The sequence below is a fragment of the Felis catus genome, chromosome E2, assembly GCF_018350175.1.
Source record: "Felis catus isolate Fca126 chromosome E2, F.catus_Fca126_mat1.0, whole genome shotgun sequence".
Taxonomy (NCBI): Eukaryota; Metazoa; Chordata; class Mammalia; order Carnivora; family Felidae; genus Felis; species Felis catus.
In genome coordinates, this window is record NC_058382.1 from 15,181,938 (window position 1) to 15,205,298 (window position 23,361).

General features: G+C 62.1%; 2 protein-coding genes and 1 long non-coding RNA gene across 10 annotated transcripts in view; 1 reads left to right on the forward strand and 2 right to left on the reverse strand.

The window, feature by feature from the left end:
- Positions 1–518: 518 nt before the first annotated feature.
- CAPN12 (calpain 12) lies at positions 519–12,948 on the forward strand. Of its 4 annotated transcripts, none has more exons than XM_023245391.2 (21): positions 525–1,761; positions 2,169–2,238; positions 2,370–2,488; positions 2,653–2,786; positions 3,533–3,701; positions 4,742–4,816; positions 4,887–4,972; positions 5,044–5,118; positions 5,744–5,907; positions 6,003–6,235; positions 6,523–6,534; positions 6,665–6,873; positions 7,009–7,051; positions 7,148–7,207; positions 7,716–7,773; positions 8,151–8,221; positions 8,322–8,384; positions 8,994–9,072; positions 12,033–12,149; positions 12,236–12,294; positions 12,388–12,562. In XM_023245391.2, the coding sequence occupies exons 1-21, from the start codon at positions 1,525–1,527 to the stop codon at positions 12,412–12,414; spliced, it is 2,160 nt and encodes a 719-aa protein (XP_023101159.2). In that variant the 5' UTR covers positions 525–1,524; the 3' UTR covers positions 12,415–12,562. The 4 variants fall into 4 exon arrangements, with proteins under 4 accessions (XP_044902630.1, XP_044902629.1, XP_023101159.2 ...); XM_045046693.1 differs by having other exon boundaries at positions 528–1,761; positions 12,418–12,948; XM_045046694.1 differs by lacking the exons at positions 12,033–12,149; positions 12,236–12,294; positions 12,388–12,562 and adding an exon at positions 11,804–12,021 and having other exon boundaries at positions 520–1,761.
- On the reverse strand, positions 5,772–7,010 carry LOC111558034. The gene is made up of 3 exons (XR_002738511.2): positions 6,791–7,010; positions 6,209–6,284; positions 5,772–5,914 (listed from the first exon to the last, which is right to left on the reverse strand). It is a non-coding gene; the product is annotated as an uncharacterized LOC111558034 (long non-coding RNA).
- The window catches only part of ACTN4 (actinin alpha 4), a 70,953-nt gene continuing 60,428 nt past the window's right edge, over positions 12,837–23,361 (reverse strand). For 2 of the 5 annotated variants that reach the window (XM_019819582.3, XM_019819581.3), the window contains exons 12-21: positions 21,712–21,862; positions 19,081–19,189; positions 18,752–18,892; positions 18,495–18,677; positions 18,254–18,388; positions 17,316–17,495; positions 16,461–16,607; positions 15,170–15,235; positions 14,429–14,587; positions 12,837–14,291 (exon numbers count right to left, since the gene is read on the reverse strand). In XM_019819582.3, the coding sequence (XP_019675141.1) occupies positions 14,133–14,291; positions 14,429–14,587; positions 15,170–15,235; positions 16,461–16,607; positions 17,316–17,495; positions 18,254–18,388; positions 18,495–18,677; positions 18,752–18,892; positions 19,081–19,189; positions 21,712–21,862 (1,430 nt within the window). In that variant the 3' untranslated portion in view covers positions 12,837–14,132. Of the gene's footprint in view, positions 14,292–14,428; positions 14,588–15,169; positions 15,236–15,542; positions 15,624–16,460; positions 16,608–17,315; positions 17,496–18,253; positions 18,389–18,494; positions 18,678–18,751; positions 18,893–19,080; positions 19,190–21,711; positions 21,863–23,361 lie in introns of all 5 variants that reach the window. The other 3 variants (XM_019819580.3, XM_011289869.3, XM_019819583.3) reach the window with 2 other exon arrangements.

Below are 23,361 nucleotides of genomic sequence, written 5' to 3' on the forward strand. Positions count from 1 at the left end.
GTGGGAATGGGGGCCTCAGATGCACTGGGAACAGCTGTTTCCTGAGCATCCACGTGTCAGGTGCTGCTCTGAACATGTCCCGCGGGTTCACTCATTTGCTTCTCACGACAACCCTCTGACGTTGGTCCTATTATTATCGTTCCTGTTGTAGACATGAGGAAACTGAGGCACAGAGAGATTAAGTGACTTGCCCAAGACACACAGTGGCATGAACCCCAGCCCCTTGGCTCTTAACCCTGGCAGGTGTTCCAAACCACTGTCACCTGCCTCACATGGCGGGGGGGGGGGGTGGGGTGGGGGGGGGAGGGGGTGGCCTTGGCAATTCTACAGGACGGTACCCTGTTTTATGATCTCTTTTTGGTGGCCACACAGCCAGGGGCTCAGACAGTGTCTTTCGGTCCATTCGGAAGGAAGAATGCCTGAGGACTCAGGGACATCTCTTGCCACAGGAGTGACAGTGCAGGGGACCCCCGCTGGGGGTAAAAGTCTGCTAGGACCTAGACTGGTGAGTTTGTGGCCTCTCAGAACCAATTTCTATCACTTCTTCCAAAGGCTCCAGCTTCCTTTTGGGGAAATATCGCTCCACTGGACCCTGAGCAGCGCGTGGGTAGGGTGGGGTGTCACTGGTCACGGTCACGGTGGGCCCACCTCCCGACCCGGGGCAGGTAGGTGCAGAGTGGGCCCTCCACAGTTAGCCCTGTGTGGGGCAAACAGGCCGAGGTCTGCCGTGTCGGGGAAGGGGGAGACAGGGTCCTGGTGGCCCAGGAGGAGCGAGCCAGAGGGGACCTGGGGTCCACCGTGGGTGACTGGAGAAGCTACAGGGGCAGAGAAAAGGGTGGTGAGGGACGGACTGGGAGGCATGCACCAGACAGAAGGTACAGAGAGAACGAGACACCCCCAAAGAGATACGGAGAGAGGGATGGAGACAGAGGGAGATACAGACAGAGACACAGATATAGTGACAAACACCAAAACAGAGCTAAAAACAACAACAGCGAAAATAAAAGCAGAGGAAGACAAAAGGAGACAACAGAGATGGACAGAGACAGAGACAGTGAGGCCGAGACAGAGAAGAGAGACACCACGGCAGAGAGAGAAGCCGTCTGATGGAGAGACGAGGAGAGAGATGGAGACACGCAGGATAAACACGCCGCCCTCCTCACCCCTGCGGCCCCAGCTCCACAGAGGGAGAGGCAGGGACGAGATGGCAGAAACACACCCCCACACTGACCTCCTTCCAGGACTCTCTGTCCCTCTCAGCTCTGCCCGCCTTCCCTCCTGCTGTTGGCCAAGCCCATTAAGTTTCTGGCCCAGCCACAACTGAAGGCCCCACGCCCTGGGGAGGAAACCACAGAAGAGGCGTCCCCGCTGCCTAGCACCCCAAACCATCAATTAGTATTAACAAGGGAAGACTCCTCGCTGCCTAAAGACCCCCATCGGAGCTCTGATGGAGGGGAGGCCCCACCCCCATGACTCAGGAGGTTAAAGGGCCCGGGGGCCAGCCTGGGAGCCCAGAGTGTCCCGATGGCGTGTGGCAGCAGGAGGGTCACTATCCAGCTGGTGGACGAGGAGGCAGGGCCTGGAACCAGGGGCCCGAAGCCCTTTCGGGGCCAGAGATACGAGGCAATCCGAGCAGCCTGCCTGGATGAGGGAATCCTGTTCTGCGATCCTTACTTCCCTGCTGGCCCCGATGCCCTTGGCTACGATGAGCTGGGGCCGGACTCGGAGAAGGCCAAAGGGGTGGAATGGCTGAGGCCCCATGTAATGTGTGGCTGGGGGCTGTGGGGGCTGGGCCGCTGGGTCTGAGGGAGGAGGGGGCTGTGGGGGCTGGGCCCCTGGGTCTGAGGGAGGAGGGGGCTGTGGGGGCTGGGCCCCTGGGTCTGAGGGAGGAGGGGGCTGTGGGGGCTGGGCCCCTGGGTCTGAGGGAGGGGGAGACTGGGAGCCCTGGATACGAGGAGGAGGGCTGGCTGTTGTGACTCCTGGGTCTGGCGAGGCCCAGGGAAGCCGAATCCCTGTCCACGGGCTTTACAAGCCTCTCCCGGGGTTGGAGGCGCTCACTGCCCTGGAGCAGTGAGGGCAGGAGGGGACCCAGGCATCGGACCTCTCAGTTGCTCCTTCCCTCCCTTTCCTGGCTGAGGCCTGGAATCCCCCAACCACCCCCCCCCCAGGAGTTTTGCGCCGAGCCCCAGTTCATCTGTGAGGATATGAGCCGAACAGACGTGTGTCAGGGGCGTCTAGGTAAGACCACCGAACGCTCCGGGGCCCCCAGAGCTGGCAAGTTGCAGCTGGGACCCTGCCGGCTCGGCCCCTAGGTCTCCCCCTCAGTCTCCCTCTTTCCAGGCGCCCCCAGTCCTCATCTCTCCCCCCAGGTAACTGCTGGTTTCTTGCGGCCGCTGCCTCCCTCACTCTGTATCCCCGACTCCTGTGCCGGGTGGTGCCCCCTGGACAGGGGTTCCAAGGGGGCTACGCGGGTGTCTTCCACTTCCAGGTAGAGCTCAGGACCTCTGTTCATGCCTCAGTCTCCCCCACGGTGACATGGATGTCACCGTTGACACTGTCCCCTTGGGGCTGTAATTCATGGGCCGGTGCGGCAGGGCTTGGGGTCGGAGGATGGGGTCCTTGGAAGCCTGGACCCTGCCCTTCTCGCACCAGCTCTGGCAGTTTGGCCGCTGGGTGGACGTCGTGGTGGACGACAGGCTGCCGGTGCGTGACGGGAAGCTGATGTTCGTGCGCTCGGATCAGCGGAACGAGTTCTGGGCCCCGCTCCTGGAAAAGGCCTATGCCAAGTAAGGACCCAGCACACGTCCCGGCCGGCAGGCCCCACCCCACAAGGGGTCCCCGGAGGCGGACGGCTGGGACCCTCTACTCAGCCCGCCAAGGGTCCCCAACCACGTCACGGCTCCCAGGCCCCTGAGGTCACACCATCCCCTGAGGGCCTCCAAATTATCAATACCTCCCTCTATCCACATTTCACACAAAACGTTCCTAGAGACCCACCAACACTCGCAATTCCTCAGGAGCCTGAAATCTCCTCTCTCGGGCCCTGGAGCCACCAGAGCTAAGATCTCCCCCCTTGGGGGACCTGAGAATCCAGAAAAAAATCTCTCCTCCCATACTGGGAAGCCCAAAGCACCTCCCAAATATTGAGTGGAGTCCATGGAACCCTCGATCTTTGCTTTTCTCCACCCTGTGGCTCTGAAATCCCCCACAAGCCCCATAGAGATCACCCCCAACGCAGACATCTCCCGGAGACTCAGAGTTTCAGACACGGCTCCCGGGATGCCCAGAATTCTGGCAGAGCTCTCCTGTGATCTCCCACATCACACAGTCCTGTGGCCCAGGGACCACAGGTCCAATCTCCAAGGGCTTCCAGACTGTGCCACAGTCCCCTACCCACCTTGGGAGTCTGCAGATGTCAGGGTTGGCCCCCTGGACCCGCACACCCCAGGGGACCCCAGGTCCCGGGGCGGGGACGGTGCGTGAGATGCTCATACACGTCCGAGACGTTCCCACCCCGGACCTGCCCCCACAGGCTCCACGGCTCCTATGAGGTGATGCGAGGCGGCCACATGAATGAGGCCTTCGTGGACTTCACAGGCGGCGTGGGCGAGGTACTCTACCTGAGGCGAGACACCCCAGGCCTCTTCTCCGCCCTGCGCCATGCCTTGGCCAAGGAGTCCCTCGTGGGCGCCACTGCCCTGGTGAGAGAGTCAGACCCCCATGGGGACCCCCATCAGGACCAGGGCACAGTCAGGGCTTGAGAGGGGTGGGGGGGTGTGGACTCCTGTGCCTTCTTCTCTGTTCTGTTCACTGTTGGCTGGTCTTTCTCACCCATCCAACTCCGGCAAGTCAAAAGGAAATGTATTTGCTCTCATAGCCAAACGGGCTTCAGGCACAGCTGAATCCAGGTGCTCATCCAGTGGATGTTGAGAATGTGTTTTTCTATTCCTGGTTCCGGATTAGTTTCATTCCTGGGCGGGCATTCCTCTCATGGGCTCCAAAGGGCTCCCACAACTGCGGGTCCCTCCTGCCACCCCAGCGGTTTTTATTATTATTTAAATGGTTTAAAAAAAATTTTTTTAAATGTTTATTTATTTTTGAGACAGAGAGAGGCAGAGTATGAACAGGGGAGGGTCAGAGAGAGAGGGAGACACAGAATCTGAAACAGGCTCCAGGCTCTGAGCTGACAGCACAGAGCCCGACGTGGGGCCCGAACTCATGGACCGCGAGATCATGACCTGAGCTGAAGTCGGAGGCCTAACCGACTGAGCCACCCAGGCGCCCGCCCCCGCCCCCACTTTTTTTAAGGCAAAGCCTCTTTCTGAGAATTTCAGCGAAAGTCTTAGGATTGACTTTCATGGGCTCAGCTTGAGTCATACGTTCATCTGTGACCCCATCACATCGTCATTCGCTGAATTGGTCTAATTCCTTCACTCATTCATTTGCTTAATCCTGTGCTGAGTTACTGATTCCCGGTCCTTTGGGTTTCTCTGCCTCTTTCAGTCTCTGGCCTGCATCTTTCTCTCTGTCTACGTCTCTGTCCTCTCCAAGTATTTTTGTCTCATCTTCCTCTTCCTCTCTCTTCTTCCCCTCTCGCCTTCACTCCCCCATCCGACGCCCTCTCGGAGCTCTGGTTGACTCCTGCTGTGGGGGCAGGAGAAGGGGGCAGGGGGGGGCAGAGAGGAGCAGCCACTCTCTTGTCCCCCCACCGTGGCCTCAGCATCCCCTGTCCTCCGCCCAGAGCGATCGGGGCGAGTACCGCACCGAAGACGGGCTGGTGAAGGGACACGCGTATTCAGTCACGGGCACATACAAGGTGAGTATCCCCCGCGAACGGGCTACGGGGGTGCCTCGGCGCCACCGCCCACGGATGATGCCGTCCTCAGGTGTCCCTGGGCTTCACCAAGGTGCGGCTGCTGCGGCTGCGGAACCCATGGGGCCGCGTGGAGTGGACCGGGGCCTGGAGCGACAGGTGGGATGGATCCGGGGTGGGGGGGGGGGCTCGGACCCGCCCGCCCTCCCCTCACACCCCAGTCTCCCTAGCTGCCCACGCTGGGACGCGCTCCCCGCCGAGTGCCGAGACGCCCTGCTGGTCAAAAAGGAGGATGGCGAGTTCTGGTGAGGAGCCCAGCCCAGCCCGGCCTCTGGACCAGCGCCAGGCCGACGGGGCTCAGGGAGGGGGCGAAGCCTGCTGGAAGGGACATGGGACTCGTTCACAGGGACGAGTCTTAACAGCTAGAAACTGTCCATATGGTGGTAACTTCGGGGTTGGGTTCTATCTGGGGGAGTCGAGGAAGAATTCGCAGTAATATTAGGGGAACTGGGAAGAGCAGTGATCTTTGGAGGGCTGAAGGGGGCTGGCTAACATTTAGGGCCATTGTAGGAGGCTTGCTGGTGTCGGGGGCATTTTAAGGGGCTTAAGGATACCAGCTGCTGAGAGCCCGAGGGTCTTGATGTTTGGGGGCTGAAGGCAGTTTGGCAATCTCGGGGAGGAGTGTATGGAGCTCGGTTGTCTGTGGGGCATGGCTGGGGACTTGGAGAGATCCGGGGGAGCTGGGGGGCTCAGCGATCTGGGGTCCCTTCCGGAGACGCGGTACCATCTGGTGGACTGATGGGTACTTGGCGATGTTTGAGGAATCGGGGAGGGTTGTGGTTGGGGGGGGGGTCATCCTGGGGTCTTTGGCAGACGGGGGCCCCGGGGAGGTGGCGGCTGGGGAGGACCTGAGCGCTGGCCACCCGGCAGGATGGGGCTGGAGGACTTCGTCCGATGCTTCAACACCGTCCAGGTCTGCTCGCTGAGCCCTGAGGTGCTGGGCCCCAGCCCAGCGGGGGGTGGCTGGCACATCCACACTTTCCAAGGCCGCTGGGTGCGGGGCTTCAACTCTGGCGGGAGCCAGCCTGGCAACGGTGAGGCCTGGAGGGCGCCCCAAGAAGCGAGCAAGGCGGGGGGGGGGTGAGGGCTGTGGCAGGCTGGGTGACCCCCTCTCTCTCCCGTCCGCTAGAGACCTTCTGGACCAACCCCCAGTTCCGACTGACGCTGCTGGAGCCCGATGAGGAAGAGGACGATGATGAGGAGGGGCCCTGGGGGGGCTGGGGGGCGGCAGGAGCGTGGGGCCCCGCGAGGGGTGGCCGCATCCCCAAGTGCACCGTCCTTCTGTCACTCATCCAGCGCAACCGCAGGCGCCTGAGGGCCCAGGGCCTCACTTACCTCACCGTGGGTTTCCACGTGTTCCAGGTGGGACCCCAAGGCTTAGCGGAAGCAGCAGGGGACAGGCGTGGAGGGGCTGGGAAGGCCGAAGGGGTGGAGGTCAGAGACAGGACAGAGCCGAGGGCATGGGGGTGGGGGGTGGGGAATGAGGGGCAGGGAAGGTCGCCGAGGGCGCAGACAGGAGCTGGGTCCAGCGGGGGTCGCAGATGGGCTGGTCGGGGCAGGGACTGAGGGGCAGGGGCGTGATGATGGGGGAATGGGAAGAAGAGGGAGGTGTGGGGGGCTCTGACTCGCCCCGTTCTTCCTCCTTACAGATCCCCGAGGAGGTGGGTCGCGGCGGGGACCCCCAGATCCCGGCCCCGGGGGCTCGGGCACCCGGCGCCAGGGCGGCGGGCGGACAGCGTGACCGCGGGCGGCCCGGGTCACGGTCACGATCGCGCCGCCTTGGCCCCGCAGCTGCTGGGCCTGTGGGACTCCCCGCGCAGCCGCGCGCTCCTGCCCGGCCTGCTGCGCGCCGACCGCTCGCCCTTCTGCGCCCGCCGCGACGTGAGCCGCCGCTGCCGCCTGCGCCCCGGCCACTACCTGGTGGTGCCCAGCGCCGCCCGCGCCGGCGACGAGGCCGACTTCACGCTGCGCGTCTTCTCCGAGCGCCGCCACACCGCCGTGTGAGCCGGGGCACCCGGACCCGCCCTCGGGAGCCCCAGGGCCCCGCTTCCCGGGACCCCCGCGGGGATCTGCTCGGGGCCCCAGACGCTGGGGGGAGCGCGTCCCCTCCCCCACTTCCCTTGTGTCATTTGCAGGGAGATCGATGACGTCATCAGCGCCGACCTGCACGCCCTCCTGGTGAGGGGCTGCAGGGGATGGGCACTGCGGGGCAGGACCGGGTGGGGGTCCTCTGGGCCGGCACTAAACTCCAGCCACCCCCGCCCTGCCCCACAGGTCCCCTACGTTCCCCTGGAGCTGGGGCTGGAGCAGCTATTTCAGGAGCTGGCCGGAGAGGTGAGGATGGGGGGACCGGGCAGAGGGAGTCCACCCCTCCCCTTGGACACCGACCCCCCCCACCCCCCACCATCCTGGGTGTCTCATTTTGCTTTAGTTTCTCCGTCCCTCTGCGCTTAAATCTCCCGACTTTCTGCTCTCAAAATGCTCACAGCTCTTCCCTGCCTCAGGGCCTTTGCTCAGTCTGTGTACCTTTGCCTGGATGGCCCTCTCTCCCTTCACACCCCCTGCCTCGGCTAAAGCCTCATCTTTCTAACATGCCCTTCTCTGGAAGCTCTCCCACACTCTCCCCCCGGGGCTGGTCAACTGCGGGCCTGCTGTGGACTCCAGGGGCCCAGTGCTTCTCCACTGCAGCCCTGTCTGCTCTGGGGACAGGTCTCTAGCTCTCCCTGGACCATGAGCTCTCTGTCACTGCGGTGTCCCCAGGATCACCCAGCATGCTAATTTGGCCAGCCCCCAGCTGTGCTGTGTTGTCGAATGGCCTCACACCTTCTCTCTCCTTGAGCAGGAGGAAGCACTCAGCGCCCCTCAGCTCCAGACCTTATTAAGCATCGCCCTGGAGCCTGGTGAGTTGGGGACCGGGGTGGACCCCACGGACCCCCCATGTGTGTTAATTCATGATGCTGCTGGGAGTCAGGTCACGGGAGCCCTGGACTCAGCCTGACAGCGTCTTCCCACGTGTGGGGCCTGTGGCAGGACTGAGGCCACCCCGCTCAAAAGGACCCCCTTTCTCGAAGGGAGGCAGGGGGCGTTGCTGCCACGAGGGGACTTGGAATCCCCTTGCCTGGGTTCACATGTCGGCTCTGCCAGTTCCCGGCGGTCACTTGGCTCTCTGAGCCTCAGTTGCTGGCGTGAGGACAGCGGTAGGGGATAGCGGCAGTCCCCAGCACTCGTGATGACGGCCAGCTCACAGGAAGTACTCGGCTTCGTTTGTTTCCTGCAGCCAGGTCCCACGCCCGGACCCCTCGAGAGATTGGGCTCAGGACCTGTGAGCAGCTGCTGCGGTGTTTTGGGGTATATGAGGGGGGCAGTGCCTGGACAGGGAGGATGGGCATGCTGGGGCCCGTGTCCCCCTCCTGGGGACAATGACTTTAACCAGATGCCCCATCCCCAGAACGGGCAAAGCCTCACCCTGCACCACTTCCAGCAGCTCTGGGGCCATCTCCTGGAGTGGCAGGTAAGGGGGGGGGTGGGGGAGCCACCTCCTCCCGGAAGGTAAGGCACTTTCACTAACGAGGACATAGGTGCCCTGTGGGCTCGCGGGGCCCCAGGGGAGGAGAAAGTGGACCACGTCATACCAACGTGGAGGGACGACTTGGAGGGATCTGGGCTTGTCCCACCTGCCCTTCTGTGGTCCCTCCAGGGGCACTAAGTGGCTCAGGGGTGGAAAACACAGGCTCTGGTCCTGGTTTGAAATCCCGGCTCCCAGGTCGGCCCCCCTCTGGCCTTGCGACCTTAGGCAAGTCACCTCCCCTTGAGGGGCCTTTGTCTACCAGCGGGAGGTGTTAATTCCCGCCTCTCCGGCCCGGAGGAGGGAGTGGTCCAGGGCCTCCCTGTGCCGAGCCCTCTCGAAGCCCCTGGTGGGTGGAATCCGTCCGGCTGTTACTAGTATTCCCATTTCACAGACTGGGAAACGGGCTCAAAGTGGTAGAGCTGCCTGCCCAGGGCCCGAAGCCAGGAAGAAAGGGAGCTGGGTGGGAACCCAGGCTGACTGGCCTCCAAGGTCCCCTTTTCAGGGGGCTTGGGGGGCTCGGGGGGTGGGACTGACCCGTGCCTCCCCGCCCAGGCCACATTTGACAAGTTCGACGAGGACGCCTCTGGAACCATGAACTCGTACGAGCTGAGGCTGGCGCTGAATGCGGCAGGTGTGTGCGGGGGTGACACGAGGACGGGTCTGCTCCCTTTCCTACCCGCTGTACTCTCGCAGGCCTGGCTGCCTGCTCACCTTAGTTTGCTGCCAGCTCTTGGCCGGGACTGGACGCCCCCGGGAGACGGGGCGCGAGGGGGGATGGGCCTGGGAGGGTGCTGGGGGCCTGGAGCAGGGCCTCCCAGAAGGGGAAGAGAGGGGAAGCCTGGGAGCCTGTGTCTGACGGGCACCGGTCCCCAGGGCACTGCGGTAAAATGGCCCATAGTCCCCTGAGTTTGGGCTGGAATCCTGCCTGTACTTACTCCCTGGGGGGCCCTGGGCACCTGAGTCCATCTCCTTGATGGAGTCTCCGTTTACACAGGGCAGCTGGGAGGAGCCCGCAGGGCTCAGCGCTGGGGGGAAGCTGCTTCTAGTTACTGCCCCGGCAAAGGTTTAGGAAAGGCTGGCTTCTTCCAGGAGAGGAACAGCCTCATTCCCTCTGTGTAGCACGAAATCCGGCCCGAGGGGGCGGAGCCAGGGAGCAAGGCTTTCCCTGGGCTCTGAAGCAAGTTAGGGATGTGCCTGTGTGCGTGAAGGGGCTGGGACCAGAAGGGAACTCCCTGTCGCCCCCCCCTGCTGCACCCCCCCCCCCAGGGCTCATCTGCCGCAGCGAAGCCCAGGGTGAGACACGGAGGATGGGAGGCAAGCCTGACCGCCTGTGACCCAGTCTGAGAGGCAGGGGGGCCCTGGGGGAGAACCTTTGAAGTCCAGAGACATGCAAGAAAAGAGCCCAAGCGGAGGGGAGATGGAGTCAGAAGGCTGGGAGGTGTGGCACAGAGACAGAAATGGAGTCCCGGGCGGACAGAAGCAGAGGCGAGAGCGAGGGGTGATGGAGGGTTTGTGCTGTTCGTATTACTGGGCCTCTCATCCGTGCCTGGTGTTAATCTAGGCAGAAGACTGATAAAGCGCTCTTGCGGGTGGGGGTTGACGTTCTGGTGCCGCAGACAGGTGACGAACAAGATCATCTGGGTCAGATGGTAACACATGCTATGGCGGGAAAAGAAAGCAGGTGTATGTGTGTGTGTGTGTGGGGGGGTGGTGGTGGCCTGGGACACAGCGGTCAGGGAAGGACCAAGGTGCTAAGGGAGACTGAACCTCGGGGACACAGGACCAGGTGTGGTCTAGACAGAAGGGGCAGCCTGTGCAAAGGCCCTGAGATCAGAGCGTGGGCCCCGCTGCAACAGCTTCAAGGGGCCAGGTAATGGACATGAGAGAGGGGGCTGGTGTGGCCAGAGGAGGAGGGTGGGGAGATGGCAGAGGTCAGAGAGGAAAGATCAGTGGGGTGAGAAAGCAAAGCTCTATGAGGCCTCATGAGGACCTAGGCTCTTTGAAAAATCGTTTTTTTTAATATGTAGGAGAGGAAGGAGATAAGGCAAGTCCAAGGTCAGGGTATGTGGGGGGCTGGAGCCAAGAGCAAAGGGAAGGTCCCACTGTGTATGGAGGAGGGAGCGCCGGGGAGGGGACCAGCAGGAAGCAAGCTCCAGGGGCCCCTGGAGATGGTGGGCGGTCTCGGGGCGGGAGGTCAGCAAGAAAAGCGACCTGCTGCAGCTCAGCCGCACTCTGCGTGTTCCCCGGACACCTGCTCTGCTCCTGGCCCTGTGCCGGCTGACGCTGGGGGTCTGGTGGTGACCGGAAACCCTTCCCTTACCTCCAGCGGCTTCCAGAGCCACCAAGGACAGGGACAGCCCAGAGGGGTCAGGGTGGGGACGGGGTGGACACAGGGAGCCAAGGAGGTGCTCCATGCTGCAGGCCGGAAGGGCGGGGGGATCGGAGAGGGCTCCCTGAAGGAGGCGGCACAAGGCTTAGGAGCGTTCTGGGCAGAAGGAACATCGCGTACCAGGGAGGCAAGACAGAGTGCAAAGTCCAAGTGCAGGAGGGGTTGGAGGAGTAGATGAGGCGTGGTCTGCGAAGGCCACCGGGCGGTTAAGGACAATGGGAGCCCTGGGGAGGGGTCGCAGGGACCTAGTGAACCACGTGAGGGGTTTCCCAAGCGGCAGGAGATCCCGGGCAGGACCCCACACCAGGCAGCACACGAGAGTGGCCAGAGGAAGCAGTCTGCCTGAAAGGTCAGTAGGAATGTGAGGGGGCAGCTGAGGGGTTCTGGCCCCTTCTTGGGCTCTCCCACCTCCTCCGGCCGGGGGTCCCCCCTGGCTCAGGGCAGATGAAGGCCGGGGGGCTGTGGGAGGTCACACTGCCAGGGTGGGGCTGCAGGCCCCCGACCTCCTCCGGGCCGTTCACAGCACCTCACACAAGGCCCAGCAGGTGATGGCACCAGACAAGCGTTTCTTTGGTGAACGAAGGCACAGAACAGGGGGCAGAGATGGGCTTTAGGAGGCGGCAGAAGCCCGTGAAATTGTCCTCAGAACTGCATTTATGTGGCCACGTGGGGGAAGGGGGAGCCGTCCTGCAGCCCTGCCTCTCGGAGGGTTACCTGACCTGCAATGCGGTCTGTCAAAAGCCTACTGAGATGTGTCATCAGAGGTGATTTTTATCAGGTGATTTCCAAAGTTTAGAAATTGCCTCTGGTAGGGGTATGAAGAGAGGCTCTGTGTGGGACTGACGACGTTTTGCTGCACAGAAACATCCTCCAGGGTCCGTTAGCAGAAACTCACCAGAATTTAAAGAATAAGACTGACACACAGTCGTTGTGTGCCACTGTTCTGAGCTCTACGTGGGGCATCTTCGCACAGCCTTGCGGGGTCGGGGCCGTCACCGTCCCCGTCTGACAGAGGAGAAAGCCGCGGCACGGAGAAGTGAAGGGAGCTGCCCGCGGCCGCACGGCGGGGACGGGGACGAGGCAGAGCTGGGCCTCGAGGGGCGGGAGCAGCTCGGTGTCTTCCCCGGGGAGAGTCGCGGTGGGGCGCGGCGCTGAGGTGGGGCTCACGGGGACGGCCGAGGCTCAGCGGTGGCCTCCCCTAGGCTTCCACCTGAACAACCAGCTGACCCAGGCCCTCACCAGCCGCTACCGGGACAGCCGCCTGCAGGTGGACTTCGAGCGCTTCGTGTCGTGCGCAGCCCAGCTCACCTGCATCTTCCGTGAGTGCCGCCCGGGCGCGGGTGGGCCAGGGGGAGGAGGTCTCCCACGCGCCACGGCGGGGGCTCAACCCGCCCTCTCCGCACAGGCCACTGCAGCCGGCAGCTGGAGGGAGGCGAGGGCGTCGTCTGCCTGACCCGCAGACAGGTGAGCCCGGGCCGGAGGGAGCGGCTCGGGGCGGCCGGGTGGGCGTCCTCCCCGGGGACCTCTGCCTCGAGCCGGCGGTCCCCTCTCCCCCAGTGGATGGAGGTGGCCACCTTCTCCTAGCAGCACCTGCGGCCAGAGGCGGAAGAGCCGCCGGGACCCCCTCCGCCTCTGCCCGGCACGCGGGGCCGGTGCTCTGGCGCGAAGCGGCGGTCCGGAGCGTCGCCGCGGGAGCCAGCCTGCCTGGAGCGGCTTCTGGCTCCGGTGCCCACCAGCCGGGCGATGCTGGCCACGCGGCGCCCTGCACTTCTCTGCGCTCTGCTCTCCCCATCCGGACGCGGGGTGGCGACGGCACTCTGCTCGCGCAGGCTACACGACTTAGCGCTCGGAGCCTGGCAAGAGCGGGTCCCCGGTAGCGCCCATTTTTACAGTCACGGGGACGGGGATCTCCCAGGCCCAGCCTGGCTCTGGGAAGAGGTTCTCCCGTGGCTCTGCTAAGCAGAGAACGGAGACGGGAGACAGAAAAAGAGAGAACACCGTGGGAATCCTTCTGAAAAATATTACATGTTTTATTATCCTGTCCCCAAGAAGGGTGGTTTATCCAGAAACCGAGAAAAAAAAAAAAAAAAATCAAATCAATCAGAATAAACTCAAAAATGGGGAGGGGGGAGGGGGGAGGAGGGGGAGGGAGCAAAACCCATCAACTAACAGGCGGCCAGGCCAGCAGCCCACCCTCCACCTCGGGAGGGTCCCCAGAGACCCATGCCCAATGACAGCCGGCAGAGAGGAAAAGCGAGAAGGGGCTGGGGGAGGGCGGCAGATCAGCTATGTCTTCATCATGAGAGCAGAAGGCGGCAAGGATGTGTTGCTAGGTGAATATATATTTATATAATAAATCCGTAAGTTAATAAAGTAAATAGTAATTCTCTGAAAGTTTTTAATTCCTTTTTTATAGGTTTTTCTTGTGTGTGCATTTTTTGTTTTTGTTGTTTTGTGTTTTTTCTTTTTTTTCTTTTTTTTCTTTTTTTTGTTTTTTTGTTTTTTTGTTTTTGCTTTTTGGTCCTTAGAAAAATCTGAGAGATATACATGTCTGGACAAAGCAAGGCGGGGGCTGGCTGGGGGTGGGGGTGAGAGGCTGGTCTGCCCAACCCTACTCCTCCATTGCAGAAAAGGAGGGTGCTGAGTTGCACCCCCTCATCTCCTGGCAATCGCAGGTGAGGGGAGAGGGAAGAAGGGAGCAAGGCGGGGTCCTCTTTCCTGTAGGGCAGCTGTGTCGCCCTCTGCTGGGCCCACTGCAGGGCCCACGGCAGGCCAGGGCGGTTCCTGGACAAGGCACGTAGGGCTTTGGCCTGGATGTGGGAGGCCTTGAAGGGACCTCGTGGTGGTGGTGGTGGTGGTGGTGGTGGTGGTGGTGGTGGGTGGGGGTAGGCAAGGGGAAGGGACAAAGTGTGGGGGGCATTCCTAGGGCCTGGAGGGGACCTGTTTTGCTGTGGGAATCCACAGTCCCCTCCACATAGTTAAAAAACAAAACAACACATCATATATATTTACCAGACCAGAAGCGCTGACCCCGAAAGTCTCCCTCACCTCTATGCAGGGGGAGGGGGCCAACAGACAAAGAGAGAGGAGAGAGCCTGCCCCAGCCCCTCCCTGCCCACCCCACCCCCCACCCCCACCCCCACCCCCCGGAAAGAACTGACAGAGTGCTTTGCATAGATACAGAGTCAGAGGAACAGGACCTGGGAGGCCCCCACAGCGGGGAGAAGGGCCGAGGGCTCCCCCAGCCCCTCCTGGAGGCTGTGAGGAGGGGGCGTTCGGTTAGGGTTTCTCCAGTGGGGGCCTCACAGGTCACTCTCTCCGTACAGGGCTGTGGAGAAGGACTTATAGTCGAGGGCGCCAGGCACAGCATCAGGGCCCTGGTACGGCGCCATGCGAGCGATGCAGTACTCGGCCTGGTCGGGGGGCAGTTCTCTCCGCAGCTCCTCGGCCGTGATGAAGTTCTAGGGGTGGGAGGGTGGGACTGTGAGCCACCCCCCACCCCCACCGGCTCTGCCCAGCCCCCCTCTCCCAGTCCTGGCTGCAAGGGCCCCTCCATGCCAGGAGCCCAGGTGCCCCCGGGGTTTCCTTTCCTGCTTACCTTGTCCCCTGCCAGGACCTTGAAGGAGGCAATGACTTGGTCGGCTGTGTCTGTGTCGGTGGTCTCCCTTGACATGAAGTCAATGAAGGCTTGGAAGGTCACGAGGCCGCTGTGGTTGGGGTCAACCACACTCATGATGCGGTTGAACTCAGCGTCACCCTGCAAGGGGGAGTGGGGTGGGGGACAGGCTGCATTGGAGCGGGGCAGGGCCCGGCCTAGTGGAACGGAGCCAGGAGAGCAGGGCCACCTGCCGTCAGCCCGTGCCATCAGCCCGCCTCCACAGGTTCTGGCTCCCCAGGCCAAGGGCCCACTCGCCCAGACTGGGGATACGCTCCCTCTGTCCTCCCCACCCACGTTTTTGGGAAGTGGGAGTTGGGGAATGGATCAAACAAGTCTACTGCTCCTCAGCCCTAGGCTCACGACTTAGCTCTGGAGGGTAGGGAAGAAAGAAAGAAAGAAAGAGAAAGAAAAAGGGGAGAGAGCCAGAGGCCTGACCTCCTCTCTCCGGAGACTTCCAGAAAAGGAGGTGGGCAGCTCAGGGAGTCATCGGAGAGACCCCAGCCCAGCAGAGGCAGCAGAGGAGGAGGCGGTGAGGCCGCGCTGCTCTGGTGGGGGAGTGTCCCCGAGGACACGGAAACTCTGGAGGCGGTGAGGAGGAGGGGGGAGGCTGCGCAGAGAAGAGGGGGTAGAGGAGTGGGGGAGGAGAGGCACAGCAGCGAGGGGGAGGCAGAGGCTGCATACCAGGCTGTATCCTGTGGAGATAAGCAGAGCCCTGAAGTCATCGGAGTCCATGCTGCCTGTCTGCTTCTGCTCGAGGACGCAGGGACAGCAGAGGAGGCCAGGCCCAGAGTAGGCAAGAGGGGCCGCCCCATGTGCACAGCAGGGAAACAGGACAGTGGCGGGAGCCGGGGAGACAGAGGTGGCCCCGAGAGACCAGGTAAGGGGGAAGGTGTCCAGAGAGACACAGGGCAGGGAGGAGGCAAGAGAGCCGGTGAAATGGCACACACATGGCAAGGGGTGGAGTGGCGAGAGGGAGGGGGAAGACAGAGAGAAGGAGAGAGAGAGAGAAGAGCAGTTAATGCCACAGTCCGCTGGGGCCCAGGGGGGCGCGTACCTGCCGGTCATTTTCCACGTCGTAGCCCAGGCTGATGAGGCAGGCCTTGAACTCCTCCGGCCCCAGCGCCCCGCCGTGGTCCTGCCGGGCGTCCGAAGGCGGGTGTGTGCGAGGGGCGGTGTGGAGACCAGGCCGGCAAGGAGACGCGGGGAGAGGGGCCAGGGTCACATGCAGAGGGCAGGGGGAGGGGAACACATCGGGGGGGAAACACAGAGTTAGAGGTGACATGGACAAGGTGATGGCCAGGGACGGTGGAGCGGGGGGAGGGCGGTCAGAGGCCTCTGCCCAAGGCCTCGGCCAGAGCAGGGGTGGGAGCTGAGTGGTACAGAACTGAACACTGAGTCCTGGGGCTCCTGGGGGGGGAACAGGGCGCTCTCCTGGCCTCCGGGATTTGGGGTAGGAGAAAAAGATTACACTCCATCCTGCTTGGGACACCAGGTCCCCGCCAGACAGTGCAGAGCTGAGCGTGCATCTCGTGATGCGCGGGGCCCAGCAGGGCGGGTGGGGACTGCAGCCAACTCAGGCGCTCAGGGCCTTCCTAGAGGGCCTGCCAGACCAGACCTGAATTTTCAGAATGCTCTGTGTGTGTGGGGGCCAGGTGCACGGTCAGGTCTCAGATCTCGGGTGTGCCGGGACCGAGTCCATCCCAGGGTCTCATCGGCAGGTTGGCGAGGACGCACGGCCCCGGGGCCAGGACTTGGGACCCCCCCCTTCCTCATCCTGAGGAACCCTACCTAGGCTGTGGGTCAAGGTGACGCACCCCTGCACCCCCTCTGCCGGCCAGGGCCCTGCCAGCCCGCTGAGTGGTGACTGGTACTCAGCACTGTGAGGTGAACGGACAGATGCAGAGACGGTGGGGGCAGGATGGGACGACGACAGCAGGGAGGGAAGACGCCAGGGGCAGAGGAAACCGCTCACCTTGTCGAAGTGGTTGAAGGACGCCCGGAACTCCTGCATCTGCTCCTGGCTGATGCCCTTGGCATCGCGGGTGAGGATCTGGTTCTCCACCTCGTTGATGGTGCGGGCGATGGTGGTGAGCAGCTGCTCCCAGCCCACGCGGATGTGCTGGGGGTGGGGCGAGGGGATGACCACAGCTCAGGCCGGGGCGGCCTCCAAGTCTACCGCAGCCGCGGCCGCCAGGGGCTTGGAACCCGGCCCTCCTCACACAGGGCGTGCGGCCCGGGGGCGGGCTGGCCCTGGCTCTCCCAAACGCCCCCAGCCCCAGGCTCTCCTGCGCACCGCGTGTGCACATGGGGATACCGGCCCGGCACCGCCCCGTGCCCCTGCCAAACGCTGGGGTCCTCCTGTGACGGAAGCAGTGAGGGCCAGGGCCCGGCACCTGTGCGGCATCCACGTGGAAGCCGCAGAGGTATGGTGGGCAGCGTTTAACCAGCTTTCTGGGGAAACACCGGGTTTCTCTGATCTGTGCGTTTTCACGGTATAAAGTGTCACCGTGGACGAGCTCAGGCTACCAAGAGGCTGACGCTTCAACCCGGGCACGGCAAGCAGGTGCACGTGCCGACTGGATAGAACAAAACTGCTGAGCTCACGGTGGGGCAGGTGCTCCCCTCCCGGCTCTTCCAGGGGGCGTCCTGAGGCCGTGTTGTCATGGTGACGGAAGAATTGTGGGAAACTGATTTTTTAAAAATGTGTACACACTTGATCTAGTGTTTTCGGTCAGAGAAAAAGGAGAGAGAAAAAGTGGCAGACGTCTTTCCTACTGAGCAAAACCGTCTGGAATAAAGGCCTGGGCCGCGCGGCCGGCGGGCCTACCTCCATGGTGTAGTTGGTGTGCTTGTTGTCGAAGATGAGCGCCTCCTGGATGAGCTGGTGCTGTTGCTCGAGCAGGTCCAGATTCGGCTTGTAGTCCACGATGCTGCGCTCGTAGCGCTTCAGGTGGTTCAGCTGGTCCTCCAGGGTCCCGTTCATCTCGATGGAGATGCGCCCGATCTCCTGCACGGGACGGGGTGCTGCTGGGTCGGGGAGGCTACCGGACGCTCGGCCACGACCGGCCCCGGGGGCGGTTTCTGGACCAAGGCTCGCCATGCCCAACCTCCGCACTCCCTCGACTCCCTGTCTGTGAGGCCCAGAGATGGCAACTGTTCACAGTGAGAGGCAGGGGCAGGATCCGGACCCGGGCCCGGCCGGCTTCCGAATCTGTGCTTCTGAGCACGAGTACCTGAAGCGTGAGTTCCCACGGTGGCCACGCAGCCCCCTCCCAGCATGGTGCCTGGCGTGCGGTGAGCACTCGGAAGGCACGCCAGGCACACCCAGAGCTGCCGTCAGCATCATTACAGGCTCCCCGGGCCGGGACCCAAGGGTCACTGGTGAGCCCGCCATTGAGGTCTGTGCTCGGACCGCCCAGCCCGAGACACCAGTGCTCGTAACGGGGCCACCACGGAGCAGCGCCCTAAGCATCTGCTGAGGCAGTGCCAGGGCTGTTTCCACCCCCTTTCGGAGATGAGAACACCAAGGAAAAGTTACATTGTACCTGACCTCCTGGTCAGCGGGCAGGGCAGGGCAGGGCCGAGGCTCAAACCCTCCTCCACCTGCCTCCTCCACCAGGATTCCCTCTGGCTGGTGCTGCCACTTCCAGCAAAGAAATCACTGACTCTCCCAATCCCGAGGCTGCTGTCGCTCCCGGAGCAGGAGCCCCGGCAGACCCACCAGGGAGCCCCGGGGACCTGCTGCGAGGGGCGCCGGCTCCTCACCTCCATCTTGGTCTGGATCCAGGGCCCCACGACGTTGGCCTGGCTGGCGAACTGGCGGCGGAGGTGCTCGTTGGACTGCTGCTTGCTCTGCTCCTCTAGGAGGGCGTGGTCCCGCTTGGGCACCAGCTGCTGCACCTGGGGGAGGGCGGGGGGTGTGAGCACCAGCAGTCGGCAGGGGGCGGGGGGGGGGGGGCCCTCACCCGGCCAGCCCTGCCCTGGTCCCACCAGCGAGCCTGCCCACCTTCTCCCACTTGGAGTTGATGATCTGCGGGGTGACGGTGGTATAGGGGTTACTGCCCGACAGTTTGATGTGGTTGCTCTCGGCGATCCTCTGGGCCTCCTTGTGGATGGCCAGGATGGCCTCCCGCTCCCTGTCGGCATCTGGCAGTGTCGACTTGAACTGGTCGTGGGCGGAGATCAGGCCCTGGAAGGAGAAGGAGGAGTGAGGGGCAGCCCGGGCCCTTGGAAGTCCCACAAGAAGCGCGGGTGGGAGCGGACCTCGATCTCCTCGATGGTGTGGACAATGAACATGTCCTGCAGGTCCTCCATGGCACTCTCCATCCAGTTGTTGAAGGGGGCTGCCCGCTTGGCATACTCCAGATGCAGCTGGTCAATGGTCTCCAGCTGCTTCTCTGTTTTCTGGTATACGGGGCAGGGAAGGGACAGAGGTGAGCGGGCGGATGGTGGTCGAGGGCCCCAAAGGGTCAGAGGACATTCCCTCAGGGAGCATCAGGGGAAGCTCAAGAGTCCGGGCATTGCCCACACCCTCCCCCAGTCCTGAGAGTCTCGGGGCACAGGGCTCCACGGGGGACGTCGCCCCTCCTCACCTCCAGGGCTTCCCTGCGGCTGTGGGTCAGAGAGCCAAGGGCGTCCCACTGGTCGCAGATCTTCTGGCACCGGGTGTTGACATTGTGGGAGTCGTAGTAGTCCAACTCACTGCGGGGGTGGGGGTGGGGGGTGGGGGGGAGAGCATGGGCGATGACACCCAGCAGGGGGCGGTCAAGGCCGTGCTGGGTCCTGCCCTCCCCCTGGCGCCGGGGGGACACGAACATTCAAGGTGATCAGTCTTCAATGACCCCGCTAGCCCATGCCCCTCCCCGGGTAGGAGGAATGTAGGAGGGGGTAACAGAGGGGCAGCAGGGGTGGGGGTGGAGGGCTCACTACACACTAATGCAGAGGCCCCCAAAGTGTGGCCCTCAACGAAGCTTGTATCTAATTGCTTTGTTTGCTTAAAAAAGTCTAGCAGAGCACGCTGGTTAAAGGATGGGTGCCAAATTCCCTCGGTTTGAATCCCGGCTCTTTGATTTTCTACTTGTGTGACCGCGGATGTGTGAATTCCCTATTCTGGATACCTCAGTTTTCCCATCTGTGAAACGGGCGTGGGGATACCGTGGAGATCCAGTTACCTAGTGCACATAAAGTGCTGAGAGCAGTCTCTGGTACCCAGTAGGTAAATGTAGCAACAGCGATGTTAAAGGGGTTTATTCATTTAAAAAAACCTTTTTGGTTATTTATTTTGAGAGAGAGAGAAAGACCTGGGGAGGGACAGAGAGAGAGAAATCCCAAGCAGGCTCTGTACTGTCAGTGCTGCTGAAATCCTAAGCTGAAACCAAGAGTCAGATGCTTAACCAACTGAACCACCCAGGCTCCCCTAAAGGGATTTATTTTATTTTAATGGGCACTAAGAAAAAATGGATAATGAGCCTGCGATGTCATTCTAAGCAACTAGTAACATACCTAAGAAAAACGTGGACTGTCACAATAGTCCTTGGCCCCTCAGCCACCAGCATGGCCTCCTGCCCCTCCCATCAGTCTCTGGGCTCCAGAACCGGATCCTCTTAGTGGGAGGTTCCCAGGGAGTCGGGGTACAGGCAAAACCTTGGGGGCTTGATGAGGGGTGGGCAGCAGGGAACGACTTTGGGAGGAACAGGACATGGGATGGGGCTGGGGACCGTCTGGTGACTCTGATAGGCAGATGGGACACAGGGGCCAGAAGGGGCTAGGAGGGGCAACAAGGCTGTGCTCCACAGAGGGGTAGGCAGCCTGAGCTCTGGTCCTGTCTCAACTACTCCCCAGCAGTGTGACCTTGGGCAAGTCTCTCGGCCTCTCTGTGCCTCAGTTCCCCTTCCATAACATGGGGCTGCTGAAGGATTACACGAGCTGGTGCGTGTAGAGCGCCGGGTGCTCTGAGTTTTTGCTGCTGTTATTAACCAACGCTCAGCCAAGCTGTTTGTCCAGGCTCACCCTGGCCAGCACTTGGCTCTCTGACTCATCTTCGGGGGGGAACAGACAGCACCCCAAACAGTCCAGGGCCACCACGGTCCAGAAAAGCTGTCTCAGTGACCACCTGCTGCCCGGCTCTGGCTCTGGGTAACAGGTCCCACACAGCGTTCTCGGTGCCCACGGACTTATTCCAAGACTGTTTCCCACCAGCTTCTAGGAGCTCGCCTGTCAGTGGTGGAACACGCCCACCTCCCGTGACCCCTATGAACATCTCGCATGTGACCTCACTCTCCTTGACCTGGGTGTGCCAGGGACAGAGGCTCAACCCTAGAAGAGGCTGCAAGACCCCTAGGGGTGCCCCTAATAGTGACCAACAGAGACTGTGTCTTCCCAGTACGGTGAAGGCCTCACGAGTGAGCAAATGGGGAACCCTCAAAGCAACTGGGCAGTGCTGAGGGCGTGAGTCAGGGAGGAAACAGGCCCTGCCTGGCGAGGGGCTCCACCAGGCACCACTGCTGGCCTCATAGGAGCAAGCAGAACTTTAGGGATGACCGGCAGGGTGGGGGTGTCTGCGGAAAGGGCAGCTCCAGCCAAGCATCCTATTTTTGAGCAGACGGCTATTTTGGGAGCCTTGCCGCCCCTCCAGGGCCTGCAGATTTTCCATGAAGTAATGGCCTCGGCCTCCCGCTCCCTGGGCCGTCCCTGCCATTGGCCGCTGTGCTGGTGGAATAAGGCTCCATTCACCGGCTCTGGAGGTTCAGTGTACTAATTGTGTGCACAAGTTTATCTGACTGGGGCGGGGAACGGAGGGCAAAGAACCCGGCTGCCTGGAAGCTCGCACAATAAGTGTATTCTGAGCGAGAGAGGAAAGGGGCCGGGCAGAACAATGGGCTCTCTGTGCAGACCAGTCCCCTTAGGGAGGAGTGGGTGGCAACAGCGGGGGCTAGGCCGCCCACCACATCAGGGGATAGGGGTGGGGGTGGGGGTCCTGGTTGGTGTGGCAGGCAAAAGGTAGAGTCTCAGGGACTACTACAGCCTAAGCAATCGGGAAAGGGCTCAGAGACCTTCTGCCTGAGAATACAGGTCCCACTATCCTCATCTGGGGTTAAGACAAGGTGGGCATCATCCCTTAAGGCCCTTCCCTGACATCTGAAACGAGACGGTGGGGGTGGAGAGGGCTGGACCTCGGGACGCTGCCCCCACAGTGGGGCAGGGACACGACGGGCCACACATACTTGAGCTCTTGGGCAATTGCTGCGATCTGCTCCACGCGGTCCTGGTGTGCGGCCAGGTCGCTCTCGAAGGCCTCGTGCTTTCGGATGAGGGCTTTGATGTCTGACAGGGTGGCCGTCTCGTAGTCCCGATGCTTCAGCATGGCCTCCTTTCCTGGGGTGGGGCAGACAGCAGGAGGTGTTCGGACAACAGGGCAGTGGGAGTCCAGAGGGTCGTCTGACCACAGGGAAGGAAACGGGGTACGGACCTTACATCCTGCCTCACTGGGGATGGTGCTGTGAAGGCTAGAAACTTCCAGAACCTTTTTCCTTGCCTTTTCAAGGGATCTCTAAGCCCAAGTATATCCTGGACAGAGCTAGGAGACACTGTGGGGCCAGTGGGTCTGAGACAGACATCCCAATCCAACCTGCGTGCTCCAAACTTAGGGCCCTTTATTGGTGGACCAGAACTGGACAGTGTTCCCACGGCTGGCAAGGTGGACCCATCTGTGGAGGGCCGACATCTAGAGAGGCGGCAGGGGTGCAGCCCATGCCTCAGCAGAGCGAGGGAAGGGCAAGTGTGAGAGTGTCAGAGTTCTCCAGGGGCCCCACCCCTTGTGCCTGCCCCCTGGCACTTAGAGGCCAGGCTCCCTCGGGGTGGGGTCCTATCACACACCTACGTGTCCTACGCCATCCCACGGGCCTTCTGTGTGCAGTGAGGTGGGGCCCATTGTCAGGCCCTTTGAAGGAAGAGAGGAACACTGTTATTAGTCCTGGAGCCTGGCTAATTACATACCCCAGGACAGAAGCTCAAGTAAGTAAGCCCTGCAAGCGCGGTGCGGTGCGGTATCGCAGACGTGGGGGGAGCGGAATGCCAGCCTGGGAAGGTGACTGGGACCCCCGGCTCCTCAAGGTGTTCTGCTTCAGGCAAGACACCTCGGGGTACCCCTGGAGTGGCACCTCAGAGACCCCACTCCTCACTCAGCTTGGCACCAGAGCGGCAACGCAGAGCGGAGGGACGGCACGTGGCCTTTCCCCACCTGTCCCCTCATCTGTAAAATGGGGCCGACGGCGGTGTCCAGTCTCAAGTCTCAGTGAGGTGACGTTTGGGAAGGGCGGGCGCCGAACCAGCACCATCGCATCTCCTCCACCCCGAGGACAGGGCCTGGCACTGGGGCAGGAGGCTTAGCCACAAAGGCAAGCTTGCAATTCCCTTCCCCAAACTGCTGTCTCCCAAGGGTGGGAACCACAAATAGTAGGTTACCGCTTCTCTGCCTCAGCAGAGTTTCTGCAACAGAGCTGGCAAGGGGTGCACGGGCGGGGGGGGGGGGGGGGGGGTGGGATCCGGGAGGAATGGCCCGGGGCCATGGATGCCTTGGATTCAGGCCAAGGGGAAGCCACAGTAGGGACCCAGGGGCTCATTTTTATCTTTTCCCCCAGAGAATCCAAAACCCTCTGCAAGGCATCCACCTGGACCCTTGCCCCGGCAGGCTGTAGCGGGTGGTGAGGGAGGCACAGAATGATGGTGGCTCAACCCGCTCTCTGGGCCCATCCCTCCGGGGAAAGAAGGCCGCTACCGCTGGATCCCAGGAGTACAGAGGGGCCAGGAGGTCAGTCTGTCCTCCCGTGTTGCACAATCGAGTGGTTCAGGGGACAGAAGCTTCAGGTCTTGGG